Consider the following 21,253-nt stretch of genomic DNA (forward strand, 5'->3'; position numbering starts at 1 on the left):
AATTATTTTATTTCCAAAAAGTATTACATCAGATAGAAATATCTGATGTAATCCTTTTTGGAAATAAAAGAATTGTGTGCAGCAATCTGCATTGTTGTTTCTATATATAGAGATAAAGATGACATTTTTAGCAGAGACCCTAGAGAATAAAATGGCAATTGTTACAATATTTCACGTCACACAGTATTTGCGTAGCGGTCTTTCAAAAACTCAATTTTTTCTAAAGTTTACCCAATTTTGTATAATGTGAAAGATGTTACGCCGAATAGATAGATACCCCAACATGTCATGCTTTGAAAATGCACACTCGTGGAATGGCGACAGACGATGGTACCCAAAAATCTCCATAGACGACTATTTACATTTTTTTAGCGGTTACCAGGTTAGAGTTACAGAGGAAGTCTTTTGCTAGAATCATTGCTCTCACTCCAACGATCGCGGTGATACCTCACATGTGATTTGAACACTCTTTCCATTTGCGGGCGTGACTTACATATGCGTTTTTTTTGCTGCGCGAGCACAGGGGCGTTTTAAGTTATTTGTATTTTTTTCTTATATAATTTTATTGTTTGCATGGTCCCTTAAAAAAAATATATAATTTTATTCTGATCACTTTTATTGCTGTCACAAGGAATGTAAACATCCCTTGTGACAGTAATAGGTGGTGACAGGTACTCTTTATGGAGAGATCAGGGGTCTAAAAAGACCCCAAATCTTTGCACTTAAAAGTATTCAGATCGGCAAAATTGACGATTCTTTACACTGTCATTTTAAAAATCTGCGCCATTGGCAGCAGAGTGGACCGGAAGTGACCATGTTTCTGAGATATTACATCAGAGACCCGATCAAAGCCAAATCCGGCTTTGTTCAGGTCTCAGCCTAGGCGGCGGACATGCCGGCTGGTGGCTCGGGTCTCCCGGGAAGAGCGGTGGAAGGTGACACCCCCTCCTGCTCCTTAGGATAACAGCCGAGCGGCTTTTCGCCGCATCGGTTGTCATCACTAAAATGCCAAAAGCTGGCTCTAAAAAAAAAATAATAATAATAATAATAAAAAAAAAAAATGGCATCACCCCGGTTTAACCCCTTCAAGCCATGAACGCAAATTTGCATACGGTCGGTGATAAAGGGTTAATCTAACTTTATTTACAGATTTTTTCTTTACAAGTACAGAATAACAGACACTGTCACACAGAATAAAATAACTAAAAATAGAGAAATGTATAAAAATTTAAAAAAAAAAAAAAAGGAGGGAAAATGTATCAAATATATCAATGTAGCACCTGCTATAAAACATTAAATGGAACAAACAGAACAGATGTAAACGGACAACATCAGTTTATGTCTGAGAAAATGGGAAAGGATGCAAACCTTTTTCATTTTATTTTGAAAGCACAAATAAACTCAGATGTAAACAGACACTGTACCGTCTGTTTCCACCTCCTCAGATATACATTGTGGTTGAGTCTGGGCCTGTGTGAAAAACTGACAGACAGGTCCAGACTGAACACCCATGTGAAGGGCCCTCAGACGGCAGAATCGCCCTGAATAGTAAACCTTCAGTCAGGTTACAGCTTGTAGATTAGTTAACATAACTTGTCAACACATTTTTGCCTACGGTGAGCTCTGCTCGCTGTACTGATTACACGATTATTGGTAATCATTTTTGTTTGTGATTTGGAGGGCGGTTTACATTTTTTGGATTTTTGATAAACTTTACATAACTTGCAGATCTACTTGGGAGTCCCAAATCCAGGCATGCCCTTACCACACCTCGCTGTTGGTACCGTATATACTCGAGTATAAGCCGAGATTTTCAGCCTCTTTTTTGAGGCTGAAAGTGCCCCCTCGGCTTATACTCGAGTCACCGCTGTCTGACTGCTCGATCAGCGTATCGAGCAGACAGACGGCGGACATTCTAAAATTCAAAAGCCGCGCCTCCGTCTCCGCCTCCGCTTGTGATAGGCGGAACACTGAATTTCCCAGCAGTCAGTGTTCCGCCTATCACGGACATCCGCTCATCCTCGTACTACGGACGAGGATGAGAGGATGTCCGTGATAGGCGGAACACAGGCTGCTGGGAAATTGAGTGTTCCGCCTATCACAGGCGGAGGCGGAGGCGCGGCTTTTGAATTGTAGAATGGCCGCCGAGAAGAGCGGCGATCCTGGAGCGGCGATCCATCGGCACGACACGGGACGGAGGAGGCACGGGACGACGGAGGCTCGGGACGACGGCTCGGGACGGAGGAGGCTCGGGACACAGGTAGGCTGGACACACACACAGGGATGGATGGACGGACACACACAGGGATGGATGGACGGACACACACAGGGATGGATGGACGGACACACACACAGGGATGGACAGCCATGTCTCACCCTCGGCTTATACACGAGTCAATAAGTTTTCCAGTTTTTTGGGGGCCTCGGCTTATATTCGGGTCGGCCTATACTCGAGTATATACGGTACATTACTACTAATACACAATTAGAAATGCCTCAACCACTCCATACACCATAGATGGACAAATCTGACATAGCTATTGCAATCTCACAGCTGTCACAACACATGAACAGCAGCTCCATCTGATTGGATATTTTCCCTCATTTACTATCCCACTGTCAATTTCACCAGACGGGATTTGAGGAAAATCTTCAACAGCAAAACAGGCAGAATAAAAACACGTCTCTGCTGCAGACTCTCTCACTTCCTGTCTGGTGAGAACCTGGTCACAGCAGTAAAAACCTTGAGGGGTTCTAATCCTTCTCCACTCTAATCAAAACTAGAAGAAAAATAATAAAGAAAAAGAAAAAAAAATGGAGGTTTTGGCTGGGAATACACCGACTTGTATTTAAATTATGGGAAGTTGTAAACATATAATTAAACCTAGGCAGGCATATGCTGACATTTTTTAAACTTGGGTTATAGTTTTCGCTTTGCTGTGTTAAACAAGGGTTATGCTTTACTGCTCTCTCACTATGTAATGACATCAATACACTCCCTCAGATGTTATTTGTATACCAGAAGTTACCAAGCAGGAAGCTTGAGTCACACACCGAACTCCCTCTAGTGGTCCATCTAGAAATCACTACATTTAGTAAATTTGGGGGAAAAAAAAATGAAGAGCTTTTGAAAACATAAAAGGTCAAAGAATTTATTAAAAAAATTAAGATAGACATTGCCGTTATAAAAAAAAAAAAAAAAAAGTGAATGAAAAAGACAAAAAACTTTTTTTTTTAGTTTTGAGTAAGGATGAGCCGAACACTCCCTGTTCGGGTTTGCACCAGAACCTGCGAACAGACCTAAACTTCATGTGAACTTTACAAACCCTATTAAAGTCTATGGGACTCAAACGTTCAAAATCTAAAGTGCTAATTTTAAAGGCTAATATGCAAGTTATTGTCCTAAAAAGTGTTTGGGGGCCTGGGTCCTGCCCCAGGGGACATGGATCAATGCAAAAAAAATAAAAAATAAAAAAAAAATAAAAAGGAAGTTTTTTCAGCAGCAGTGATTTTAACCACTTAAGGACCGCCGCATGTAAATATACGTCGGCACAATGGCACCGACAGGCACAAGCACGTACCGGTACTTGCTTGCTTCCAGCGGGTGGGGGATCCAATCGGACCCCCTCCCGCTGGCTGCGGCGGTCCGTTTCGCTTCAGGAGCGATCCGGGATGAGGGGATGGCCGTTTGTTTCTGGCCATTTCCTATCGATCGCTCCTGGCAAATGAGAAGCTTCCCTTGCCTGTGTAGTGTAAACACAGGCAGGAAGTGATGTCATTCTCCTCGGGGCGGTCTTTTTGACCGGACTGCGAGGAGAGCAGAGATAGTAAGTGTGCACCAACTGACACTGACATGTAGGTACACATAGGCACACAAATCACCCCCCCCGATCGCCCCCCCCCCCCCCCCAGTCACACAGTGTCACTGATTGCAGTGATCATTTATTTACTGATCACTGCATTTAGTGTCAGTAAAAAGTATCAGGGCAGTTAGTGTTAGGTCCAGGGTAGCCCCCTACCCCCCCTAATAAAGGTTTAACCCCCTTATTGCCCCTAGAGTTAACCCTTTTACTCCCTTTTGCCAGTGTCACTAAGCGATAGTTTTTCTGATCGCTGCATTAGTGGCACTGGTGCCGCTAGGTAGCTAGTCATTTTTTTAGGTTCACCGCCAGGTTTTTATAGCATTAGGTACCCCCATATACTACCCAATAAAGGTTTTAACCCCCCTGATTGCCCCTAGATTTAACCCTTTCACCAGTGATCACCGTATAAGTGTCACTGGTGATGCTGGATAGCCAGTTAGTTATTTAGGTTCCCCGTCAGGTTTTTATATAGCGTCCGTGACCCCCATATACTACCTAATAAAGGTTTTAACCCCCCGATTGCCCCCAGGTAACCCTTTCACCCCCTTTTGCCAGTGTCACTAAGCGATCATTTTTCTGATCGCTGCATTAGTGTCACTGGTGCTGCTAGGTAGCTAGTTATTTTTTATGTTCACCGCCAGGTTTTTATAGCATTAGGTACCCCCATATACTACCTAATAAAGATTTTTAACCCCCTGATTGCCCCTAGAGTTAACCCTTTCACCAGCGATCACCGTATAAGTGTTACGGGTGACTCTGGTTAGTTAGTTTGCTTTTTATAGCAACCACCATTTATTACCCAATAAAGGTTTAACCCCGTGATCACCCGGCAGGTGATATCGATTAGGTTTTAGGGTCAGGGTCTGCGTCGCCCCAGGCAGAGCTAGGTTAGTACCAGTACCGCTAACACCCACGTGCAAAGCATAAACCTCCCGTAGTGGTATAGAATCAATATCTGATCAGATCTATACTAGCGTCCCCAGCAGTTTAGGGTTCCAAAAAAAAAAAAAAACGCATTGTTAGCGGGATCAGCCCAGATACCTGCTAGCACCTGCATTTTGCCCCTCCGCCCAGCCCACCCAAGTGCAGTATCGAGCGATCACTGTCACTTACAAAACACTAAACACATAACTGCAGCGATCGCAGAGTCAGGCCTGATCCCTGCGATCGATAACAGTTTTTTTTGGTAGCATTTTATATTTAAATCCTGAAGGCGGTGCTTGGTTTTTCGGGGTCCTGTACGTGGCTAGGCTCCCAAAAAGTCCCCCACATGTGGTATCCCCGTACTAGGGAGAAGCAGCAGAATTTATTTTGGGGTGTAATTTCACTTATGCCCATAGCATGTGTGAGCAATCAACTTTGTGTAAAAAAAAAAAGTTTGTAATATTCCCACAACTTGTGGCAAAATATAAAATATTTAATGGACTCAACATGCCTCTCAGTAAATAGCTTGGGGTGTCTACTTTCCAAAATGGGGTTTGTGCTATTGTGGCATTTTATGGCCTTCGAAACTGTGATAGGTAGTGAGGAGTGAAGTCAAAAATTTGCACCCTTAGAAATCCTGAAGGCAGTGATTGGTTTTCGGGGTGCCGTACAGGGCTAGTCTCCCAAAGAGTCCCACATATGTGGTATCCTCGTACTCAGGAGAAGCAGCAGAATATATTTTGGGGTGCAATTCCACATATAACTATGGCATGTGTGAGCAATATATCATTTAGTTACAACTTTTTGTAAACTTTTTTTTTTTTTGTGTCATTATTCAATCACTTGGGACAAAAATGAAAAAATATATTCAATGGGCTCATCGTGCCACATTTGGAGGGGGGGGGGGGGGGGGGTTTGTACTGCCCTGCCATTTTAGCCCCTCAAGAAATGAGATAGGCAGTCATAAATTAAGAGGCTGTGTAAATTCCAGAAAATGTACTCTAGTTTGTAGACGCTATAACTTTTGCGCAAACCAATAAATATACCCTTATTGACATTTTTTTTACTAAAGACATGTGGCTGAATACATTTTGGCCTAAATGTATGACTAAAATTTAGTTTATTCAATTTTCTTATAACAAAAAGTAGAATATATCTTTTTTTTTTTTTTTTCAAAATTTTCAGTCTTTTTACGATTATTAAAAAAAAAAAAAAAAAAATAAATAAATAAATAAAAAAAATAAAAAAAAAAAAATCGCAGAGGCAATCAAATACCATCAAAAGAAAGCTCTATTTGTGGGAAGAAAAGGACGCAAATTTCGTTTGGGTACAACATTGCAAGAGCGTGCAATTACCAGTTAAAGAAGTGCAGTGCCAAATTGTAAAAAGACCTCTGGTCCTTAGGCTGACAATTGGTCCGGGGCTTAAGTGGTTAATAATGCTTAAAGTGAAAGTAAGTGTAATATTCCTTTAAATTTCGTACCTGGGGGGCATTTCTGCAGGAAAAAAAGTCATTTAAAATCACTTGCGGCTATAATGAATTGTCGGCTCCCCGTAATACAGAGAACAGTCATTGATAAAAAACAAAAAACAAAACAAAAACAAACATGTGGGGTTCCCCCAAATTCAATTACCAGGCCCTTCAGGTCTGGTATGGATATTAAGGGGAACCCCGCGTCAAAAAAATAAATAAAAAAAGGATGACGTGGGGTTCCCCCTCAATATCCATACCGATTTTAAGAGGAACTCCATGCCAAATTTAAATAAAAAAATGGAGTTCCCCCTAAAAATCCATACCAGACCCTTTATCCAGGCCGCAGGAAAAGGGGGGGGGGGGGAGGAGAGAGCGCCCCCCCCTCCTGAACCGTACCAGGCCACATGCCCTTAACATTGGGCAGATGCTTTGGGGGGTCTGTGACCCCTCAAAACACCTTGTCCCCATGTTGATGAGGACAAGGGACTCATCCCCACAACCCTGGCTGGTGGTTGTGGGGGTCTGTGGACGGAGGGGGTGGCTTATCAGAATCTGGCCACGAGTGCGGTGGGCCGGCGAGAGAGAGCGGGTGTGTGGCATGAGAGACTGAGCGGGCAGGCGGACGAGAGACCAGAAAGATTACATTATCCCTCATCGCCCACCCTGTATCACCACAGTTCCACCCTCATACTGTGAAGCAGAGCAATTACATCATGTCTCACTGCCCGTCCTCACTCTGGGACCCAGACAATGCACATGTCCTGAAAACCTGGGGAGAGAAGCTGCTTTCTCTGCTGTCACTGTTGCCTGATAAATTGCTTTTACATTTAAAAAGTGACAAGTTGCATCTGGTATATTTTGGTGGCAGACAACAGTGGGAAGCTTCAGCTGGTGGCAGGATAGTGACAAGCTGCATCGGGTGGCAGGGGACGTGGCAAGTGACACACTCAGGTCTCCCACTGATTCTGCATTATGGCGAGTTTAACCATTTTATACCGTGTTTCCCCGATAGTAAGACACCCCCGATTGTAAGACGTATCAGGAGTTTCAGAGGGGTCGGCTAATATAAGCCGTACCCCGAAAGTAAGACATATGTCTTACTTTCGGGGAAACACGGGGGTATTGCCGCCTCCAGTGGCGTACTAAGAGTGGGGCGGGGGGTGCGGGCCGCACCGGGTGCCACACCCTGGGGGGGTGCCAGGCCAGCGCCCTCCCCCTCCGACTGAAGAGACAGCGCCGTTCTGATCAGTCTCGGGCAGCAGCTGTCACTCACAGCCGAGCAGAGTGAAGCCACCTCTCCCTCCTCTTGTATGGCTACACAGTGCTGTCCATGAAGGAGAAGGAGGGGGAGGCGGCTTCACTGAAGCCGCCCCCCCCTCCTCCTCCTCCTCCTCCATACACAGCACTGTGTAGCCATACAAGAGGAGGGAGAGGTGGCTTCACTCTGCTCGGCTGTGAGTGACAGCTGCTGCCCGAGACTGATCAGAACGGCGCGACGCAACCACAGAGAAGGGGATTATTGCGCCAGGTCCCGGATCACTGCCGACAGGTGTCACTGGCTCTGTGTCCTCCCGGTACAGGTCAGTGCTGGTCATACAGAGAGAGACCAAGGGGGGGAGGGGGGGTGTGAAGAGATTCTCTGCAGCTCTTATTATGTAACCGCAAGATGCAGCTGAGGAGGACTACAAGTCCCAACATACCGGGCTGTGTGGGCTTACAGTTCTCCTCTTCTGAGCATAGCAGCTTTGCATGCTTGGACTTTTAGTCCTCCATAGTGCAGCCTTGCATGCTGGGACTTGTAGTCCTCTGTAATGCAGTGCAGCCTTGCTTGCTGGGACTTGTAGTCCTCTTCTGTAGCGCAGTGCAGCTCTGCATGCTGGGATTTTTTTCCAATATAAGACATACCCCGAAAGTAAGACATAGTGGGGCTTTTGGGGATAAAAAGAAAGTAAGACACTGTCTTACTTTCGGGGAAACACGGTATTATAATGTAACAGAAATATTGGGCTTCAATCATCCTGACACCATATCAACGCATGATGTTGTGATGATTAAAAACAATAAAACACCAGCCATTGTCCTGACAAATTGCCAGTGAAAAAATGCTTCCCCCTCCCACTGACCCCCCCATCCCCAAATAGCTCAAGCAAAAAGATTTTACCAAGGAATTAGAAACACTAGGTCTCAAACAGAACAGTGCAAATATTTGCTCCTTGATAGTAATTAAAGCCAGAGACACCAGATTGCCAAAATGTGCCCCATGACATATGGTCAGGGATGAAACTTACAAGCCTCACACCTGACAAAGGGCTTTCCATGCATGATGCTACATCCTCCAGGAGGTCACTTGTTTGCCTTAAGGGAGGGTAGGAATAAAAAAAAAAAAAAAAAAAAAAAAAATCATAAACAGCCATGCTGTCAAAGGCTTGATTACCAAGAGATTTATCAGGCCTGCATACCACGTACTTCTTGGCCAAACAAGTACAATCAGAATCACTGTCCCGACCTTGATCCTGTGCAAAAGGTTAGGAAGAAGCTACAGGAAAGACATACTGTCTATCAGGGAAAAACCGATCCTACGGAGTCACCAGGCATCCATCAGAAAATGGCTGAGAATTCTTTGCCTGGGACAAAAAACCTTTTCTGTTGGTTGTTGAATCTTGCAACCAAGTTTCATAGTTTTATAGTTAGTAAGGTTGAATAAAGACACCAGTCCATCCAGTTCAACCTGAGTGAGTGTCTACAAATTGTCCCTATCCCTGTACACTGCACACTCACATCAGTCCCTACCCTCAAGGAGCCCACAATCCAAGGTCCCCATTCATATACTAGGGCCAATTTACCTACCTGCATGTCTTTAGACTGTTGGAGGAAACCGGAGAAAACCCACGTAGGCACAGGGAGAACATGCAAACTCCAGGCAGGTAGTGTCATGGTTGGGATTCGAACCAGCGACCTTACTGCTAGGCGAGAGTGCTAACCACTACACCACTGTGCCGCCCACATCCAGTGTCCCCCCACAACATACAAATATTTGAACAAATCTGGGTGAAGGGCCAATTCTGCTGGATTCAGTATATGATGACTGATAAAGCTGCCTGCCAATTTTTCAATGTGTACGGCAGAGGGCCAGAATATGAAATTCTGCCCAAGACAAGATCAGGTCCGCTTCTTCCTGAGCTGTGCACCTTCTTGTCCCTCTTGATTGTCGATGTATGCTACAGCCACGGCATGGTCTGACCCCTGAAAGTATACAGATCAGTGTAGGAGAGTGAAAGTGCCCCAAGTTCCAGGATATCAAATGCCAAAATCTGCTCGCTTTCCATGGGAGGTTTGACAGAACAACTCCCTAGTCCGAAAAGCTGGCATCCATTCTGGTAAATCAGAAAGAAGGATTGCCCAGTATCCAACATCTGAGCGCATAGCCACCATTCCAATGCCGACCTGGTCTTATACCAACATGATATTGAGCTAAAGAGCTCTGGAATGAAACTGGGCATAGGAGAATGCAAAGGCAGCTACCATCTTCACTGGTGCCCTCATGTAGGTCCAAGTTGAGAGACTTTACATGACCTGAAGAACCCCACCTTGGATGGAAAGGATGGGCCTGTGCCATGCGGAAGGCTAAACCCAAATACTCCAGATGTTTGGTCAGAACAGAAGCTAACTTCTGAAGGTTCAGTACTGGACTGAACCTTTTCAGGACATTTGAAATGAGCAACTAAGCCGATTGTTCCATGAGAAGTAGGTCGTCCATTTACCCACAATGGGAATACCTTAGAGCAACGCCCTCTGATTCCTCCTGTACTGAAGGCCCTCACGCTGTAAAGCGCTGTGCAAACTGTTGGAGCTACAGAATGTCAATATGGGGTGCTGTGTGTACATTAATGAGGAAAAAAATGAACTTAAATTATTTTAGCAAATGGCTGCAATATAACAAAGAGTGAAAAATTTAAGGGGGTCTGAATACTTTCCTTCTCCACTGTATATAAATCCTGTATAAGAATATTAATCTTCAATTACCCTGCAGCCAACACCTCTGGGACCATGGGCAGGCTGAATGAAAATGCTACAAATCACTAACACCAGGAAGTTCCCCTGAAGAGGCAAGGTAGACCAGGTAGACTCCATCTTCTACCTTGCCTCTGGACATTGGCTTCATACACTAGTTGCCTCTGGACAATGGTACCATATTCACGGCCAGGGCCGCTGATAGAAATCATGGGGCCCTGTACAGCCTACCTGACAAGGGCCCCCTTCAGCTCCACCCCTGGTCCCTCCTTCAGCCCCACCCCTGGCTCCGCCCGTGGCCCCTCCCCAGACCCCGCCTTGAAACTGTCTCTGCAGCACATTACGGCATTGGCAGCATGAGTGACCATAACGCATGTGCTACCTGCAGACAGTGTCACCCACGCGACCAATGCCATATTATGCTGCAGACAGTGCCACCCATTACGCTAATGCCATAATGCATGTGCTGCCTGCCGACAGTGCAACCCATGCCATATTGTGCTGCAGACAGTGCCACCCATTCCTTATGGCAATAGCGTCATGGGTACAACTGTCTGCAGCACATTACGACATTGGCGGCATGGGTGGCACTGTCTGCAGGCAGCAAATGCGTTATGGCCCATACCGCATGTGCTTCCTGCAGAGACAATGCCACCCATGCCACCAATGCTGTAATGTATAGATGCTGCTGCAGTAGTAGTAGATCTTTAATCCTCCCCCCAAGCAAGCACACACCTGTTAGACGGTTCCCAGGAGTCACTTCCTCCCTGATCCTGCTGCCTGGACTGGAGTGTCCACAAACTATCTAATTCAGATACCAGCTGCTTCTTTTTATTTTTTTCTCCCACCGGCGCCGCCAGTCGCCTCACTGATTCTACTCTCAAGCAGAGTGAGGAACAGAGCAGAGGGGGGAGGAATCACTCCGCGGCGCCAGGGAAGACACTACAGAGTACGCGCTGGCCAGGACTTAAGCCAGCATGAGGAGTGGGCACGGAAGAGACATTCTGACATTGTTCCACACCCTAAAATAGGAGAAATAGTCCCTCTCCCTGCCGCCACCTACACCGTAAAAAAATGTTTTAATGAAAAAGTACGGGGGGGGGGGGGGGGGGGGGAATGCTGTTGGGGGTTGTGTGTGAAGCGGTCGTGATAGTTGGCCGGGGGGGGGGGGGGCCTGGGTGGGACGTTGTTAGGTCTTGGTGGCTGGAAGAGTTTTTCTTTTTTACATTACATTAATTCGTTTTCTGTTAAGGTCGCCCGGGCCCCCCCTGCTGTTCAGGCCCAGTACAACGGGGCCAGTTGTACTGGCCTATCAGCAGCCCTGTTCACGGCTGCCTTTGCACACTGGTCTTATACAAAACTGCTGCCTATTGCAACCACTACCTTTTAATGCCCTCAAAGCACAAAGAACATAGTGATAGAAAATGGCTCTAAACTTTGCAGTTGTATAGATTTTAACTTACTGTCATAACTGAAGCTATTCTTCTAGCCAAAGTTGGAGAGACTTGAAATGCATGGGTCAGTCCAAATCCTTCCAAGTCAAATATAGCCTTAATGCCATTCCGTTGTGTGTCTGCATCTCTCACTAAAAGCTCAGAGGTTATCAAGCTTACTCGAAACACTTCATATGCTGTAAATTGCTTTGTGTCCCACTTATCTGTAAAAAAAAAAAAAAAAGTGTAAGAATACCATTTTGTTGTACAGTTATGTTACTTCAAAACAGAAAAACAAAACAAGCACCCACAGTTACTTGCTGCAGATCTCATCCTTTATTGTGGCTATTGCGTGGTTGAATACTTGTTCACGATCTAAGATTTAGAAGTAAATGCATTCTTCGATGGAGACCAGAAAGATCATCCCTTACATTTCTCTTAGATGTGCTATAAAATATCCAGTTCATACGATCAGGAGAATTAAAAGCGTCAACTCCCCAGAACTGATAATTTACTTATGTATATTTGCATTTAAGGTGCATATGAACCCAGATACCTAAAGGCCTATTTACAGGTGTGCCCTCTGGTGTGCATTGTGCACACACACTCTGTACAGTGCTTGCTGTTTTTTTTCATATATGCATACACTCGTTGTAAAAGGGGTTAAGGCGAGCGATTACACAAAGTGGAATTCTGCATGAATTGGCCTGCTTATTTTTTTTAACCGACTAGACTTTTTGGGAAAGAAAATATACATTTACAGCTCAAGTACAAACTCCTTTAATAAGCTTATACCAATAGTGATTGATTGCTTTGATTAACTGCTAAACATTTTACTAACCCAAATTGCCACAATAGCCTAGACTGAAAGTATCATAAATATTGAAAAAACAAAAGATAGCCTCAAGGTCCCCCTCTATCTCTATATCCTCAAAGAAAGGAGATTTGGGAGTCTCTTGTCATGAGAACATGAATTACCCAAGAATATAAATACTAGTTATGGACTTAACCAAAAAGAGTAGACATACGTCCGAGGCAGCTGGTAGAACCGGCGAAAATCGGTCAAGTTGGCGTTCTGTCCGCCACTTATCTTAATTTGGACGACCCGGTGACTTTACTATGGAAGCAAACATGGCTGAGAGAAAGTATATAGATTACGAGTATTGGGCAAACGGTTTGGCCCAAGCACAAGTTCGGGACGAACTTTAGCCGTTTGCCCCATTGGGGGAGCACTCGAATATGCAGGGTGCCTTCCATAAAGGCCAGATTTGTGAAATGCATGACTGATGGTTGTCCTGTGGACAAATTCTCCCACCCGAGCTGTGGATCTCTGCAGCTTCCCCAGAGTTACCATGGGCCTCTTGGCTGCTTCTCCAATTAATGATCTCCTTGCCCGGCCTGTCAGTTTAGGTGGATGACCATGTCTTGGTAGGTTTGCAGTTGTGCCATACTCTTTCCTTTTTCGGATGATGGGTTGAACAGTGCTCCGTGAGATGTTCAAAGTTATTTTTTATTTATTTATTTTTTTATTTTTTTTATAACCCAACCCTGCTTTAAAAAAATAAAATAAAAATAAAATACTTCTCTACTTTATCCCTAAATTTCTGACACTTGTTGCTTACAAGTTAAAATTTGTATTTTTTTCGCTAGTAAAATTACTTCGAACCCCCAAACATTATATATATATTTTTAGCAGACACCATAGAGAATAAAATGGCGGCAGTTGCAATATTTTATGTCAAACTGCATTCATGCAGTGGTCTTTTCAAACAATTTTTGGGGAAAAAATACACCTTAATGAATTTAAAAAAGATAAAGCGTAAAGTTAGCCCAATTTTTGTGTGTAATGTTATAGACGACGTTACGCCGCAAAAATCCTGATCTTTATTCTAAGCAAAAAAAATTGAGATTCTTATTTTAGCTAGAATAGTGCAGCTCTACTGTATGGTGACTTTTTTCACCTCTGTGGTGACTGGGGGGTTCAAAGTTTATGAAACCACATGGACACTAGTCTCTATATAGACCCTGCATGTGTTGTATCAAATCCATCAATGTAGGATCCTCATGGATATTTCCCAATATTTTTGTCATCACAATATATTATATAGGAGGTTTGCCATTGCAACCTCAATACCCTGTTCAAATTATATACAATAGGCACTTGGTTATCCGTTTATAAGTACAGTGGAAATCGGTTTCTACAATACATTTATGTACAATGAAGTGGATTTATACAGGGCTTTGGCTATCAAGATTGTTGTACATAAAAACACTTTCCATGTCTGGTTGAGCATTTATATTCTTGGCAATTCATCATACAGAATATACAGATTGTTAAACGAAGGGGCTGAGGGGGGGGGGGGGGGGGGGGGGGAAGGGAGGAAGCAAATCATTTACCAATCCTGTAAATAAGAACTTTGCTGCCATAAGCATCCCTTGACCTTAGGACACCATGGTAGCCAGCGTTGTACAGGTTAAGGAGAAGAGATGGCTTCAGGTCTGCAGTAATCTCCGGACATTCTTTCCTCCACCTTTGGTAGTTTTTCAATAACTGTAATAAAAACAGAAATCAAGATATTGAGCATTGCAAGTAATACATTTTACATACAGTATAACGAAGGAATCAGGTTACACTTATCGGAGATTACGGTGCATAATTATCTGTAGGTTAGGAAATGTTTAGAGAGCTGTGAAAATATGATATAGCAAAATAAAAATAAACCAACTGAATTTAAAACATAGTTTCATGTACTAACGTATGCAGTATTTTGCCACGGTCTACCAAAAAAATAAAAATAAAAAATAATACAAAAAATAAAATGAAGAAGAAGGGATAGATTTCAGAAGCAATAGGTCTTTTTCCAGGAACTCACACATCACATCATTTGAGATTACTCCCATCTGAGGAGGAGGAGTCTTGTCCTCTTCCATTGAGCTGTCAGATTGCAGAGCCTTTGTATCTAGTGAAGGTTCTGAAGGTTCTAGTGCTTTAACATGCATGCATGCATACAGGCTCCATTTGATGTTGCCACCTTTTCTTCAAGTCAAACCCAAGCCCTTTAGCAATGCATGGCAATTTTTGTTTTGTAGTACATACTATATGATTGTAAAAGATCTGGGACACCTTTGGGTGGCCCGAGGAGAGCAGCAATGTGACGTGCGTAGTGTGCCACTAGTAAGAGTCTCACAGATATGTATAAACCTCAGCACAATCATAAAAATAAAAACCCCACAACCTCTTCCATTACATACGATTTTATGTACATTGAAAAAAAAAAAAAACAGAAAGCTATCACTTCATCTGAGCCGACCTTAAAGAAAATCTTTATTAAAATAGTCAGGGACCGTTTAAAGTGGTAGTAAACGCTTTTAGGACTTACCTACAGGTAAGCTTAAAATAAAGCTTACCTGTAGGTACTGTGAAAATCTCCCAAACTTCCACTGTTTAGGAGATATTCAGAGTGCATGCAGCCAGTGGCGCATGCGCTTTGAAGGTCTGATATACCGTTCCATACCTTCAGAGCCTGTGCCGTAAAAGTCATTGCTACCCAGCCACTCATGTGGGTGGTGAACCCGGAAGGAAGACCGGGTGAAGATGGAAGCCCTCTCAGTGGTGACAGCGCGCCGCTGGAAGGCTTTGTTTTCATTATGACATTGCCTTGCAGGGAAATTTTTTTTCCTTCAACTGCGGTTTACTACTGCTTTAATTACCAGCATCTGTTGACAATTAACAATGACAATTACCACTTTGGTGAGAAGTATGTAATGTACAATATAGTGCAGGAGCCTGAAATGTTTGGGGGGAGGGGGGGGGGGTCTCCTAGTGTGTACAGTATGGTTGAAATGGGTGTAGTATTGGGGGAACGGGTCTTTTGGTTGACTAGGTAAAGCAGGACATTATTTGTTACTTAGGATATACAGTCCATTTTTTATTTCTATGTGTTCTATTGAGCCTGGGAATTCCCAATAGGCACCGTTTTGTATTTCAAACCTTTGAAATTGAAGAAAAAATAAAACAAAAAAATAAAAAAGTAAAAATAATAATAATAATAGCCAAAGCTCTATTGGCTATACTCCTCCTGTGGACCACAGCAGTGCACTTCATTCTTCACTTGCGTGAATTTTAAAGTCGGGATCCACCCAGATACCCAGACTTGCAAACTGCAGAGAGCCTCTCCCAGCCCTCCAGAATTATTATTTTTATTTTTTTACAAAAAAACTGAAGCTGAAAACAAAGATACTTGGATGAGGTTTGTAGCTGCAGGCATCGTACCGTTATAACCTCTTCAACCTGGCCACGTACCGGTACATCGGAGAGGCTGAAGTGGTTTATTCCTGAACCTTTTTTAAAATCCAAATTTAGATTTTTTTTTAAATACCTTGCTTCCATTCACAGTCGCAACATGAAATCTTTGGTTCTCTTCACCTACCAGCTGCCCATACATTTTTTTCTACTATTTTTTTTTTTTCTACTATTTTAGATCACATCTTGAAAAATAGAGTTGCATAAACGAATGATCCCTGAAGAACGCGTGTAATTAAAATCTGTAACGCGTAGGCTACATCATATGCATATGCATATCATCGATCTACCTGCTTTTGTATATGTGATTATGCAATATAGATGCTACATATATATCTTCTTGCAATAAGTTTGGTTGCATGTAACTAGGTTTTACATTAGAATATATTGAATTTTTTGTGTGTTTTTCACTTATGTTTTTTGATACATTGTCAAAATAAAGCTACTGTATGGTTTTATATTTATGTGTGCAAGTCTCACAGTTCATGCCTGTAAAAGTCCTGCTATTCTGAGGGGATTTGCTTTTTGGTAGAATCTCTACGTATTGGGATGTTGGCTTTAGAGAGCAGAGTATCTAGTATACCTCCACCTCTTTGATTTTTATCAGCTGCCCATAGCCAGTGAGGAGAATCATGGAATGCATAACCCAACTCCCCATTACAAACTGCCCTTTAGTGGCAGTTCAGCACAACTCACATTTTCAATGTTGCATGATGTCCTTCACGCTGCGCCCCATCCCAATACGGGTGCAACATGTAGCTGATACCAGTCAGGGGATGTGGGGCATGAATAAACCCATCCCCTCATTACACGTTGTTCAGAGGCAGTTTGGGGGGGGGTACCAAAATGCATCTTTGCCTATGTAGACAGAAATCCTTGTACCGGTCCTGACTGTATGTGCTGCTTTTACTAGGGGGAAGAGTTGAATTTTAAACACTGCAGACTTGCAGAATTCATCCCTTCCCCAGATCTCCGTTCTGTGTGTTTTACCGATGATCGACGGGTGCTGGGGGACATCCATCTATACACACACACACACACACACACACACACACACACACAAAGTTGTGCTCATAAGTTTACATACCCTGGCATAATTTATGATTTTTTGGACATTTTTCAGAGAATATGAATGATAACACAAAAAACATTTTTCACTCATGGTTAGAGTTTGGCTGAAGCAATTTATTATCAATCAACTGTTCACTCTTTTTCATCATCATAAAGACAACAGAAACTACCCAAATGACCTTGATCAAAAGTTTACATACCCTGGTAATTTTGGCCTGATAACATGCACACAAGTTGACACAAAGGGGTTTGTATGGCTATTAAAAAAAGATAACCATCCTCACCTGTGATCCAATTGCTTGGAACTTGTGTGTGCACGTGTGTATTCTGAGCCGTAGGGAAAGCAAAAGAATTGTCAAAAGGATCTGTGGGAAAGAAAGTTGAACTGTATAAAACAGGAAAGGGATATAAAAGATAGTCAAGTAATTGAGAATGCCAATCAGCAGTGTCCAAACTCTAATTAAGAAGTGGAAAATTAGGGATTCTGTTGATAGCAAACCATGGTCAGGTAGACCAACTAAAATTCCAACTACAACTACCAGGAAAAATGTTCGGGATGCAAAGAAAAAAAACTCACAAATAACTTTTGTTACAGGACTCTCTGAAAACATGTGGTGTGGCTGTTTCAAGATGCACAATAAAGAGGCACTTGAAGAAAGTTAGGCTGCATGGTCGAGTCACCATAAGAAAGTCATTACTATGAAAATGCCACAAAGTATCCCGCTCAAAATACGCCAAACGGCACAGAGACAAGCCTCAAACCTTCTGGCACAAAGTAATTTGGAGTGATGAGACCAACATTTTCCACTTCTTGATTAGAGTTTGAACACTGCTGATTGGCATTCTCAATTCCTTGGATATCTTTTTATATCCCTTTCCTGTTTTATACAGTTCAACTACCTTTTCCCGCAGATCCTTTGACAATTCTTTTGCTTTCCCCATACTCAGAATCCAGAAACATCAGTGCAGCACTGGATAAAAGATGCAAGGGTTTGTCAGGAGTCCAGAAACGCATTGACCTTTTATACACACACAGGATGAGGATGAGGATGGTTACCTTTAATAGCCATTCAAACCCCTTTGTTTCAACTTGTGTGCATGTTATCAGGCCAAAATCACCAGGGTATGTAAACTTTTGATCAGATTCATTTGATTCGTTTCTGTTGCGATTATGATTTAAAAAGAGTGAAAAACAGTTGATTGATAATAAATGGCTTCAGCCTAACACTAAGCATGAGTGAAAGAAAAGTTTGTGATATTCATACTCTCTGAAAAATAGCCAAGAAATCATAAATTCTTCCAGGGTATGTAAACTTTTGAGCACAACTGTATGTGTCAGGGCTCAGGAATGGTTAAAAAAGGATGACAAATATTTTGGCAGGCAGAGCAGCTACTATCTACATATTATAAATGTGTATTTAGCTGTTTGCTTGGAGGGAGCTTTAGGTAAAGAGTTTCAACCAAAATAAAAAAGCTAACAATTAATATTACCTCTTTTGGTGAAATACTCCAGGATTTCTGTGTGTTCTTTCTTGTCATTTAAAATAACTCCCAAGCCTTAAATTGCAAAGGAGGTGATCTTATTAGGGATCGGTACGGGAAAGAATTATAACCTACAGATCACTAAATCCTATGTCAACTGAATATTTTCCCATCTCTTACCAGTGTCAATGAGGCTCTAGATAAGCATTATGGAAAATAAAATAAAAATCAAAAAACAGGAAAATTATTTAAATCACCCCCCCCCCCCCCCCAACTTAAGAATGATCTAGACCTATTTACCTAGGGCAGTGATGGCGAACCTTGGCACTCCAGATGTTTTGGAACTACATTTCCCATGATGCTCCACTACACTGCAGAGTGCATGAGCATCATGGTAAATGTAGTTCCAAAACATCTGCAGTGCCAAGGTTCACCATCACTGACCTAGGGGATTTATTAACAGAGTAAATACTTTGACCCATGCTTTTTCAACAATTGGAGGTTTTCTGACCTCCAGAGCTGGAATGTGGGCAGGTGTTCCTATATCATCACGTATCATGCATGACACGCAACCACGTCAGCAGAAAGATCGCAGGACTGTGTAGTAAGGTATTACTCTAGCCCAGTGATGGCAAACCTTGGCACACCTGCCTCTCTCAACCAGGGAGTCATCTGAGGTTGTCAGTGGTGCTGCACCATCCTGTTTGAGAAGGGCTTCACTGTTCCCCGATCAAGCTCCCACTGTGTCGATGTACAGTTCCGATCTCCACCAGTCTCAGCCCTGAACTGTACATGAGCACAGCGAGAGCTCAATCAGGGGAAAAGTAGTGCAGAGCAGTGGATGGAGGCCTTAGACTGGGCTACCTCCAAAATGAAAATATCTTTAAAAGGGTGCCATGACTAAAAAAGGTTGAGAAACACTGCTCTAGACCACGGATCTCCAAACTTCCTAATCAAAGGGTCAGTTTACTGTCCTTCAGATTTTAGGGGGACTGGACTGTGGCCATTGAGAGTAGAAAAGGTCCGGACGTCAGTGGTAAAAAGAAAAAATACCCCATCGGTGTCAGTTGGAGGAATTATGCCTCATCATTGGGGTCAGTGGGAGGAATTTTGTGTCATCTGTGGTGTCATTAGAAGACATTGTGTCCCATCATTGGAGTCATTGGGCCCCATTGTTAGTGTCATTGGGAGAAATTGTGCCCCTTCCTTTGTGTCAGTGAGGGCAATTATGCCACATTGTTGGCATCAGTGGATGAAATAGGGCAGGGTAAGGGCCAGATAAACAAACGCAAAGGGTCAAATCTGGCCCCCAGGCCTCAGTTTGAAGGCCACAGGAGAACTAGACCCTTCATCAGCTGAGGAAGGAGACTTTTTTTTTTTTACCGCCCAATGTTAGGCTTTCATGGATTCTTTTGACCATATTTTCTTTAATTCATGCACACCAGCTTTAGTATTGGTAATGATACACTTACCTGTTTTAATGCAATTGCTTCCTCGCTAGTCAGACCAGCAAGGTGCTACTTCCATGCAAGTCAGCAATTCCACAGAGGTAGGGAAGCAGTTCTCAGGTAATTCTACTTCTCTATCCCAGATTTCTCAAATCCAAGGCCATTATTCTATCTATGCCACTTCCTTACAGCAGCTAGAGCTGTCATTCCCCAAGAGGCCTTTCACACCAAGGGCGTTTTGCAGGTGCTATAGCGTTAGAAATAGCGCCTGCAATCCACCCTCAAACTGCTGCACCATTCACTCCAGTGTGAAAGCCCGAGGGCTTTCACACCGGAGCGGTGCGCTGGCAGAAGTCAGGAAAAATCCTGGCAGCAGCTTCTTTGGAGTGGTGTGTTTACCGCTCCTCCACCACTGCTCCCCATTTAAATCAATAGGGCAGCACTGCAATACCACCGGCAAAATGCCGCTATTGCAGCGTATTGCGGGCGGTTTTAACCCTTTCTCAGCCGCTAGCGGGGGGGGGGGGGGTAAAAGCACCCCGCTAGAGGCCGAAATGCGCTGCAAATCCGACGGTAAAACGCAGCTAAAAATAGCTGCGTTTTACCGCCGACGCTATGGGCTCGGCAGTGTGAGAGGGGTGTCATACTGACAATCCCCACCATTGTGTAATGGGGGGGGGGGGGGCGCTACTAGACTTCATAATGCATCTAGAAACCAAAACGCAGCAGCGTATGATAGTATCATGTTTATTTTGGGCCACAGGAACAGTACTTGAACACTCGCCAGAGATCCTGAAACATATCCAACTAGGAAACCACTTGCCATCAATCTGGCAGTGAGGAAGGATTACCCACCGGCCCACTTTTTGCCTTTATTTTGAAATTTCCTTTATTGCATTTTGTTTACAATGAAAAACCCAATACAATCAGATCAAACAAAAAAGCCTGATGACATTGAAAAGAGATAACACATCTAAGGCACCTTTAGCTGGAAAGGACATTCTATAGCGATGTCCCATTTGATGTTTGTATTGGTTAATGTTTTAAAGATGGTTCAAAGAGCAGGCTAATTGCATGTTGTGAAATGTTATAAAATGATGCCTCTCACATTTCCAAACCATTTGTTTGCGGAGTTTCACTCTTTTCTTTCTAGTGCTCTCACCATGTGCACAGCTTGTATAACAAATCCTAAGTCGATCTTGGTGATTAGGTTAACGTTTCAAACAGGTTATGTAACAAGCAGC

At 43.3% G+C, this 21,253-nt stretch overlaps 1 protein-coding gene across 1 annotated transcript in view; it reads right to left on the reverse strand.

Annotated features, from left to right (window-relative positions):
- The window catches only part of TTPA (alpha tocopherol transfer protein), a 57,527-nt gene that overhangs the window by 13,687 nt on the left and 22,587 nt on the right, over window positions 1-21,253 (reverse strand). Inside the window, exons 2-3 of the mRNA XM_077492776.1 lie at window positions 14,103-14,256; window positions 11,736-11,929 (exon numbers count right to left, since the gene is read on the reverse strand). Coding sequence (XP_077348902.1) covers window positions 11,736-11,929; window positions 14,103-14,256 — 348 coding nt within the window. The remainder of the gene's footprint in view (window positions 1-11,735; window positions 11,930-14,102; window positions 14,257-21,253) is intronic.

This window comes from Lithobates pipiens, unplaced genomic scaffold (assembly GCF_037356315.1).
Source record: "Lithobates pipiens isolate NorthernLeopardFrog02 unplaced genomic scaffold, aLitPip1_a1.2 Scaffold_19, whole genome shotgun sequence".
In the NCBI taxonomy this organism is placed as follows: domain Eukaryota; kingdom Metazoa; phylum Chordata; class Amphibia; order Anura; family Ranidae; genus Lithobates; species Lithobates pipiens.